The sequence below is a fragment of the Grus americana genome, chromosome Z, assembly GCF_028858705.1.
Source record: "Grus americana isolate bGruAme1 chromosome Z, bGruAme1.mat, whole genome shotgun sequence".
Taxonomy (NCBI): domain Eukaryota; kingdom Metazoa; phylum Chordata; class Aves; order Gruiformes; family Gruidae; genus Grus; species Grus americana.
Window position 1 is genome coordinate 38,823,421 of NC_072891.1, and position 10,450 is coordinate 38,833,870.

The 10,450-nt window shown below is 42.4% G+C and overlaps 1 protein-coding gene across 8 annotated transcripts in view; it reads left to right on the plus strand.

Moving 5' to 3' along the window:
• The window catches only part of FOCAD (focadhesin), a 136,007-nt gene extending 129,245 nt beyond the window's left edge, over positions 1-6,762 (plus strand). For all 8 annotated transcript variants that reach the window (XM_054809384.1, XM_054809385.1, XM_054809390.1 and 5 more), the window contains 4 exons: positions 2,458-2,555; positions 3,421-3,672; positions 4,842-4,917; positions 6,432-6,762. In XM_054809384.1, coding sequence (XP_054665359.1) covers positions 2,458-2,555; positions 3,421-3,672; positions 4,842-4,917; positions 6,432-6,505 — 500 coding nt within the window. In that variant the 3' untranslated portion in view covers positions 6,506-6,762. The remainder of the gene's footprint in view (positions 1-2,457; positions 2,556-3,420; positions 3,673-4,841; positions 4,918-6,431) is intronic.
• Positions 6,763-10,450: the final 3,688 nt, after the last annotated feature.

Genomic DNA, 10,450 nt, shown 5'->3' on the forward strand with positions numbered 1-10,450 from the left:
TGGTTTGCAGACCAGAGTTTTTTCTAGATCTGTGTCTTGTAGTGTTTTTAGACTTTCAATGTAAGGTAGTGTTAGAAATGTACATAGCTCATCAGAGACCAGTAATAGTGCTATTCTGCTAACCTTCAGATCTAATATCTGACTTACTGGTGTGTGACAGAGTAGGTAAAGGTGTGTTCCCATGAGACTGGTTGAACCAAGGAGATAGCTTGCTTTTCTGAACTCCTGGCACTGAGTTAACACAGGAAACAAATTGCCCTCTGCCTCTTCATAACCATAGCAGATAGGTATCTGGTGGGTTAATGAGTTGAGCTGGCTCAGCTAAGGGTGTCTGATAACGCACTGGAGCTGATGCAAGAGAAGTAGCAGAATCACACAGGAAGATAAAGGAGGAAGAAACAAGAACAGAGGGGGAGGCAAGAGTGAGGTCTCCTCATTTTCATGTCAGAAGGATCTTTGCCTGCCTGTGTTCACAGAACAGTGTCAAAGCATTGTTGTGTTGGGTTTGCGTGGCAAGGTTTTGGTAGCGGGGGGGCTACAGGAGTGGCTTCTGTGAGAAGCTGCTAGAAGCTTCCCCTGTGTCTGATAGAGCCAATGCCAGCTGGCTCCAAGACGGACCCGCCGCTGGCCAAGGCCAAGCCAATCAGCGCCTCTGTGATAACATATTTAAGAAGTAAAAAAAGCAGTTAGAGCTTTTGCAGCCGGAGAGAGGAGTGAGATGTGAGAAACTCTGCAGGCACCAAGGTCAGTGCAGAAGGAGGGGGAGGAGGTGCTCCAGGCGCCGAAGCAGAGATCCCCCTGCAGCCCGTGGTGAAGACCATGGTGAAGCAGACTGTCCCCTGCAGCCCATGGAGGAAGGATGAGGGGGTGTAGAGATTCCACCTGCAGCCCGTGGAGGACCCCACACCAGAGCAGGTGGAGGCACCTGAAGGAGGCTGTGACCCCGTGGGAAGCCCACACTGGAGCAAGCTCCTGGCAGGACCTGTGGACCCGTGGAGAGAAGAGCCCACGCCAGAGCAGGTTTGCTGGCAGGACTTGTGACCCCGTGGGGGACCCCACGCTGGAGCAGTTTGCTCCTGAAGGTCTGCACCCCGTGAGAGGGACTCCATGCTGGAGCAGGGGAACAATGAGAGGAGTCCTCCCCCGAGGATGAAGAACCGGCAGAAACAACATGAGATGAACTGACCGTAACCCCCATTCCCCGTCTCCCTGTGCCACTGAGGGGGGGAAGGTTGAAGCTGGGAGTGAAGTTGAGCCCGGGAAGATGGGAGGGGTGGGGGGAGGTGTTTTAAGAGTTGATTTTATTTCTCATTCCTCCACTCTGTTTTGCCTAATAATAAATTAGATGAATTCCCTCTCTAAGTTTGGTCTGTTTTGCTCGTGACAACAATTAGTGAGTGATCTCTCCCTGTCCTTATCTCGGCCCACAAGCATTTCGTTATACCTTTTCTCCCCTGTCTGGTGAACGAGGGGAGTGAGAGAGCGGCTCTGGTGGGCACCTGGCCTCCAGCCAGGGTCAACCCACCACAGCCTAGTAATAAATTAGATGAATTTCCTCTCTAAGTTCAGTCTGTTTTGCTCATGACGATAATTAGTGAATGATCTCTCCCTGTCCTTATCTCAACCCATAGGCTTTTCGTTGTACTTTTTCTCCCGTCTAGTGAAGGAGGGGAGTGACAGAGTGGCTGTGGTGGGCACCTGGCCGCCAGCCAGGGTCAACCCACCACAATTGTGTTGCTAGATACCTTAGCTGCCAGCTGTGGCTGAAGAACTTCAAACAGTAGTGAGTTTTGAATGAGTAAAGTGCGGCTCCTCTGGGTAAAAGAGGAGGCAACATGAAAGAGGGCACATGTAAAGACTACAAGGAAATAGTAATGTATGAAGTGACATGATCTCAAAGGTGAAGATGTTTATTAGTTTGTAGGAGGTAGAACGGATTTTGGACAGCAGAATTTGAATCAATGAAATATGTTCCATCCCTGGGTTGAGGGCTGATTCTATTTGCATGCCTTGACTGTATTTTACTGATGCTGTCTGCACTGTAGGAGGATTTTCACAGTGTTCCCCACATTCTTGCCCAATACACAGTGACATCAGCGCTAGACTTAGATGAAACACTGGCGCAAAAACTTCAGGGAAGCTTTAGGATTCTGTAGCAGTCATGTATTCAGGCTGGGTTAGTGGGACCTGCAGGCTGCCATTATATGAAATAACTCTCACTCTGCATTCCTGTTTCTGTTTGTTGCCTGCATTATAAGCAAAGTTTTTGTACTGTTTAAGTGCCTGTATGCCTTATGTCAGTGGCAACCATGAATCGAATGTGATGGTGATATTCGTGATCGTTGTTCTTCCATTGTCAATGCTTTGTTGCTATAGTGATTCCCTATGCTTGCTTTTAAGTGAAAAATGGTGCATTCTAGTATTTTATGTGATTCAATGTTCTTGTTCTTTTTCTAGGAGTGCTGAAAAGAATGGACTGGCTGCTAGACCTGATGGGCTACATCAGAAATTTAGCATACAAGTCAACACCCTTACAAAAAGTCAATCTTAAAGAGGTACATGCTGTGAAAATAATTTGCACCTTTCAGGAAAAAAAGAGAGTTTGGTGTATTTCACATTCTTCCTCAACAACAACCATTGTTCCCCACGATTTTGTATTTTAGAAGATTGTTATCTTACCTCCATAAAGAAATTCTTCTCAATTTTTGTGAATTTATGTGTATTTAAAACTCTTACTTTAAAATAATCCTGACATTTAAATTATGATAGAAGCCAAAGGCAACTAAAGGAAATCATTGCTTCAGGTATACTGTATTTGGAACAATTAAAGGAAAAATTTGAATTCACCAGTACAATTGTCTAAGCAGGTCAAAACTGTGCAATTGCTGTTTCTAAGAGGGCTTGTACAGTTTTAGGGAAATAATATTGTACATTGTTACATCTGTTCAGCTGTTTAAGTCTTTGGTTAAGGACATAAAATAAGCTGCTGCGTAGATCAGAAGGGCATTTGTTACATTGCTGCAATATTTCCCAGCCTATGGAGTGCCACAAGGGTGACCATCTCTGATTTCCCTCAAGAGTCAGCTTGCTGTAAAGAAGTTATTTCCCCATTTTAAATGAAATGTGGATCAGCCTTCATCTAAAGGATTATTTTAGAAGAATGTGGTTTTACTTTTCTTTCTGAAGACATTTTAGTTGATTTTGAGTTTAGAAAAGGCTTATGCTGCTTGAAAGCATAAGAGAATATTAAGAGCTTTTTAGTTCTTGAATTTTGAATGTTAGCTAAATTTTCAGATGTTTTGAAGAGCAAGCCACCATCTGGATTTTTGGTTTGGTTTGGGTTTATTTGGGGTTTTTTTTCTTTTTTCCTTTTTGTATTATTCATTTAATAAAGTGCATTTTTGCCTTTTTCCTGTTCAGTGCATAGATTTTCTCCTGTGGCTGTTTGCAGCTTCTGTAGTGGCGTGGGCTGACCATGATGCACCATTACTGCTTGGCCTCAGTGCTAACTGGTCACCATGGAAGCACCAAACAATGTTACCGCAACTATCTGAGGATCACATTGGCAAGCACCCCACTGACAAGCTTGCTGTGCAAGAGACTCTCACTCTCCTTCCAAGCAGCATTTCCCTTTTGCTGGCTAAAGAGCCTTGGAAAGAACAAACACAGAAGGTAAAATTGCATGTAGTGGTAAGCATTTTCCAAGAGTCAGAAAGCACCCCATTTTTAGTAGTCAGCTCAAGTCTTAGGTGAAGCAGTTATTTCCTCTATATCTATTGCATCTGATTTGTGATCTTGTTTTTCTTTATTTGCAATCAGATATGATTTGTCTCAAAAGATTGAATGTAATGTCTCAAGTAAAATGTGAAAGTTGCAAAGAACAAAAAACATTCCAACGTTGGGAATCAAACTCTTAAGAGGGTACAGCTGAGAGAGGAGAGTTGGCAGCTGCTGATAGCAAGTCAGTCTTTTAAACACTGAAAGACAGATCCTCTCAGTCAGACTTCACCACAATAGAAATTTAGGGCAATCAGAGATCTTCTGTGCAGTTTGTAGTGTGTGTTACTTATTTTCAAATGTAAGTTGAAAATAAGTATGGAAAATTGTGCCTAATTTGGCAAGCATACTGTAGACTGCTTGTAGTTGAGATACATGGAAATATTGTTATAAACCTATAGATTAATAGTTAGCTGTTTTGTGCAAACCAGAATCTGTTAAGGACTGGCTCCTGTGTACTCCTGTGCTCAGAGTTACCACTGAAGTCAGAACTCAGAATGTAGGAGGAATGCAGGAGTGGGCTGTTAATATGCAAGTGCCTAATTAGGCTTTAGGGAAGAATGTGAGACTATGCCCTGAAAATCATCTTGATAATTTTGAAATACCACATTGTCCTCCAGGCACCCTGCGCTGCCAGAAGAACAATGAAAAATGAGGAAGGTCAAGAGAGGGACAAAGGCAGTAAGAGTTCTGAAGGATTTGCAGTCAAACATTTGGACAAGAGACCAATAAGAAAGGATCATAGTAATAGGTAAAAAGCATGAACAGGCAAGGTGGAGGGAAACTATTTACTGTGCCTTCTTCGTTAAAAAGAATTCTTGTGGAGGTAATGAGAAGGAACAAAGGGAGTTTCAGATCCAGCTGTGGGAGAAACTGCACCGACAGTGAGATGCACTCTAGGGCTTTTGGATAGTTTGGGCAGAAGCTTGATTGGCCACTACCTCTAATTAGATAACTATGAGGTTAGCAGCAATCAGATGTTGCCTGTCAAACTGAAAAGAATTTGTGGTATTCTGATACAGAGACTCTAAAATTCAGATTTTCCTTTATATTTCAATCTTTAGTTTATTGACTGGCTGATCAATATGATGGAAAGTCCTAAGGAAGCATTATCAAAATCTTCCACAGACCTGCTGAAAGGTAGTATATTTTAAATTGTCCTTATTTTTCCATAACTATCAGTACAGATCAAAATCCAGTTTTTAAAAGAAGTGAGATGAACCTCTGCTGCTAGCACATGTAGGAGAGCTATATTTTGTCTTTAAGGAAACCTTCACAGATAAGTTAACATTCCTATCTGTAACACCTTCTTATATTTGCTGTCTCATCTGCTGATGCTTACTATGTACCACTGAGGATCTAAGGACCTAAAGGTACATCTGGTCCTACAAGTGTATTTCAGTGATAGATCTGTCAATTGTTTTTGAAGTCACCCTTAAAAATAAAATGCAACGTACTATTTAGAAACCCTCCAGTACTAGAATAGAAATCACATTACCTTTTATTCAGGCACAACTGAGGACTGAAACGTGGGGAAGGGATAGGAGGCAGGCAATGAAAGCCTAGTAGAGTGGTCTGACAAGAAAGGATAGAGGAATGAGGATTGCTGAAAATATATATGAAAAAAAAGATGGGAAGTGCATGATATTTTGAATTACAGTAATGTCCTGTGGCACTAGCATGCACCCTGTTGCTCACAGATGTAGGGTTGTGAATACAATCTGTGCAAGTAATTTTAAGAGGACACCACAAACACTCTCAAGTGAAGTGAGTGTGCTTGTGCTTCTTTCTGTTAACACAAGGCACCTCCTTTGAATCACTTGATTTGTTGGACCTAAACATGGCTTCTTGAAATCTGGTTGTAAGTTCCTTGTGTTACTAGGATAATTAGCCTTGTTTTGAGAGTCTGCGATCTTTAGTCACTCTGTGATAAATTTCAAAATTCCGCTGTTGTGTCTGCTGATGTCCACCAGAAAAAATGCTAAGGGTTATTGGAGAAACTCCTCTGTACATCAGAGGATTCCAATATATACACTATATTCTCAGTATGTCCTCCTTGAGATAAGTCATTTCCCTTGAGCTTTCCATTGTTTTTTTGCTTTTAGGTATTAGAATGTGAAAGTCCCTTCTGGATGACTAGAATGTGACTGGTTTGGTTACTGGATTTTGGCCAAACGCATGATCCTTTCAAATTGAATTGAGGAATCAGTGAATTGCATTTCCAATCAGTGAATTGCACAGAGGACTTAAGACATTGTACTTTGTGCTTTTGTCCTTTCCAGTGCCTCCTATCTCACCTTTTGCCTGACTGCTCATTGATTTCAAACTTTCTGCAGTGTTGGTTGATCTATATGCCACTTCAAAGTGATGGTCTAATTAGCAGATAATGTGATACGATTTCAGTAGGAGACATGCCATAAAGCAGATGAAAGGCCTAGTACAACATCACATTTCAGAGGGATGTAGAGACTAGCGTGTCTTGTGAACAGAAGTAGCATCAGAAACCGTCAAGCTAGGAAGTGAAAAAGTCATGAAAAGAGTCAGTGAAAGGAGAACTGGATCTATACCTGTGTTAGTAAAATGACTAGGAAAACTCTCACATCCTTTCCAGTCTGGACTGCACAAATTAATGTCATTTGTCCTTGTCTTCACAGTTACACTTCTGGCCTTGAGATCTCTTGCAGAGTTCAAGAAGAAAGCAGTGTGGACTAAAGCTTATGGGTGGTAGCTGTGTGCCATATATTATCCACTGAAGAAAACTGTTCATACTTGAAAGCATAATATCACTATTCAGGCATCAAGAAGACCAATTTCAAAGGTGTTTCCTATCAGAAGGTTTTGGATTTTTTTTTTATCCTTTTACCTCCTCCCAAAGACTTAAAAGATCAAAAACAATATTTTGTTTTTCACTGATGGGGTGGTGTTCTTTTAGCATGGTTTGAGCTGTGCTGAATCTAAATGAAAAATACACATTCAGTTATTTCAGTTGAGTTATTTCAATGACACCTGGGAGCCTCGAAAGCTGGAGTGGAATATTCCTTTAACTCATGGAAGCTTTGTAGGAGTGGGTGAGGGGAAAAAAAACCTTGTAAAATTTGTTTGGATGTAGCCTATTTACTAAAATATGTTTTAGTGCAACAGATTTCTGAATGACCATTATTTTTTAATCGATAATCCTTTTTTAGTAATAACACGATGCTCTTGTGCAGTAGTGACAACACACTGAAGGTATGTAATGTGAGCAGTGTTCCTGAAAGGGGTGGTATGGGTGTCAATTTTGCAACAGCTTTATCAAGATCGTTGAAATAAGCCAATGATCCTAATGGCTGTTATGTCCCCAGCGCTAAGATGGTTGCAGTTTTCTTTCCACTTATAACTGGTTTTGGCTCCTTTACCCTCCTTTGCACATAAAGAGAGTTTTTCTTTGCCTCTAGGCAAAAGGGACAATACTGCAACTCTTTTCCACCTTTGCCGTCTTAAATAGATTAGCCCCTGCCATTTTCCTTATTTAATACTCTTCTTTTTCTGAAGGAATAGAGAATTTCTCCACTTTGCAGTCTTGCTAAGACAGACCTTGGAGACGTTTTGTATTTAGCAATCCTCCTCACTAGAGTAGACAAAAAGTAACAATATAATTGCTTGGAAACTGGTCCCTAATGTCTTCCAAAGCAGTACTAGTGAGACTACTGTTGATTTTGACCACCGTGCATTAAATATTATCACCTTACATTTAGAAGCCACATCCCATTACAGGACTTCTCTTAATTTCCAGATTGATAACATTTCCTCTGTGGAAGAAATTCTCCTCTGACTTCTTTATGGGCTTTTCTCACCTAACAAGGTTACTGTGGGATGGCAGTAAGCTTACCACAGCAATTAGACATTTCCTAAGTGATTAGGTGTGTGGAGGATTAAGGCAGTACTCATTTGTATTTCCAAAATAGTGTATATGAATGGTAATTTTCTTCTCTGTGTGCAGCTGTATACTGAGAAGACAGTCTAAAGGTGAATGTACAGAAGGACTCAACTGAAAGCAGTTGTCATCCAGTCAGTATCTCAGTGCAGGACATTTCCATTTGTGTGCACTTCAAAGTAACATCTGACAAAGTCAAATATGTCATATGTTTTAATGCTGTCATCTCTAGTGTACCATTTCAAACTAACTTACACCTTTACTTATCTGAGTTTGCATGTGTATTAGCATTTTAATTCAGATGAAAAATTTGCCTTTTTGTAAAGGGGATCTGGATAATGCCTACATGCTGTGTTTTAGTTTGTATAGTGGAGCAATGTATAAACATCTGAATTAAACTGTATTGGTATACAGCAGAAGAGGTAGGTCATGGGATGGCATAGCACCACCTGAGGGTAGCAATGTTAACGCCACTGCAGGGAGCACTGGATACCTGAAATGCTTGTACACCAACACATGCAGTATGAGAAACAAAGAGTATGAACTGGAAGCGTTAGTCAGTTCCCAGAGCTACGATATTGTTGGTGTTAGTGAGACTTGGTGGAATGAGTCCCACGACTGGACTGCTGGGATGCAGGGCTGTATGCTGTTCAGGAGGAATAAGCAGGGCAGGCAAGGTGAAGGAGTTGCACTGTAGGTAAGGGAGAGGTTTGACTGTACAGCCCTTCCAGTTAGGGATGATGTGGTTGAGAGCCCCTGGGTGAGGATTAAGGGGATGGAAAACAAAGCTGATGTTGTTGCAGATGTCTACTGTTGTTCATTCAGCCAGGATGATAGCACTGATTCTTTAGGCAATTAGGAAAAATCTCTGGTTGGCAGCCTTTGTCCTTATGGGAGATACCAGCTTTCCAGAGTTCAACTGGGAATACCAGACCACTGTGACAAACAAGTTTGGAAATTCCTGAAATATGTTGAAGATAATTTCTTGTCACAAGTACACAGTGAGCCAGCTAGGAAATATGCCCTTCTAGACTTGTTGGTGAATAGAGAAGGACTCATGGGGGATGTAATGGTAGGTGACTGTTTTAGCCACAGTGATCATGAAATGTTTAAGTTTAAATTTTTTGGTGTAATGAGAAAAAAGGTTAGCAGAGTTGCTACCCTGGATTACAAAAGTGCAAACATGAAGCTACTCAGGGAGCTAGTTGGCACTGTCCCCTGGGAATCTGCTTTTGAGTGCTTGGGGATCCATGAGAGCTAGTCAGTTTTTAAGAACCACATTTTAGAGCACGGGAGCAAGCAATCCCATTGTGCCAAAAGTCAAGCAAGCAGCGCAGAAGACCAGCTTGGCTGAACAGGGAACTTTTCTTGGACATCAGGTGGAAAAAGAAATGGTATGATCTCTGGAAGGGAAGTCAGGTATTGCAGGAAGATTATAGAACTGTGGTTCGCATGTGTAGGGAGAAAACATGAAAGGCCAAAGATCAACTAGAGTTGAAACTTGGCCAGTGTTGGGTTAGATAACAAAAGATTCTTTTTTGAGTATGTTAAGAGCAAGAGGAGATCTAAGGAAAATACTGGACCAATACTTGATGAAGATAATCACCTGACAAATAGGGATGAAGAAGAGGCAGAGGTATTTAATACTTTTTTTTGCCTCAGCCTTTAATAGTGATGGACCTTGGGCTGCCTGGTCCTCCGAGTGGGAGGACATGTGGGAGCAGTGACTTTCCATTTGTGAACACTGAAATTGTAAATGACCAGTTGCATCAGCTGAATCTTTGTAACTCCATGGGGCCTGGTGGGATTCATCCCGGAGTACTGGAGAAGGTAGCGGCTGTTACAGCAGGACCCTTCTCAATCATCTACCAAAGGTCTTGGGAGCCTGGGGAGGTCCCTGCTGACTGGCAGCTAGCCAATGTTGTTCTAATTTACCAGAAAGGCATGAGGGAAGACCCAGGGAACTACAGACCTATTAGACTAACTTCATTGCCCGGGAAAAATTATGGAGAAGATCATATTGGGTGCTATTGAAAGGCATTTAAAGGACAGTGCAGTCATCAGGCACAGTCAACATGGGTTCACAAAGGGAAAATCCTGTCTTCACCAATCTGATAACACTTTTGCGACAAGATCACCCGCCTAGCGGGTGAAGGGAAGGTGGTGCATGCAGCTTTTCTGGATGTTAGTACGCCTTTGGATGCTGTCCCTCACAGCATTCTTCTGGACAAGTTGTCCAACTGTGAGATGAGCAGGTGCACAGCGTGCTGGGTGAAGAACTGGCTGAAGGGCAGAGCTCAAAGAGTTGTAGTGGAGGGGGCTGCATCTGGCTGGCAGCCACCACCACCAGCAGTGTTCCTCAGGGCTCAGTTCTAGGGCCAGTTCTGTTCAACATTTTTATCAGTGATCTGCATGCAGGAGTTGAATGCACCATAAGCAAGGTTGCTGATGATACCGAACTGGGAGGTGCTGTTGACTCTTTGGAGAAACAAGAGGCCTTGCAGAGGGATCTAGATAGACTGCAGCATTGGGCAAACATCAATAGCATTAAATTTAACAAGCACAAATGCTAGGTTCTGCACCTAGGATGGAGTAATGCCAGTCACAAGTCTAAACTGGGAGAGGAGTGGCTGGAGAGCAGCCCTGCAGGAAGGGGTCTGGGGGTGCTGGTCAGCATTAAGCTCAATAGGAGTCAGCAGTATGCCCTGGCAGCCAAGAGGGCAAACACCATCCTGGGGTGCATCAAACACAGCATAACCA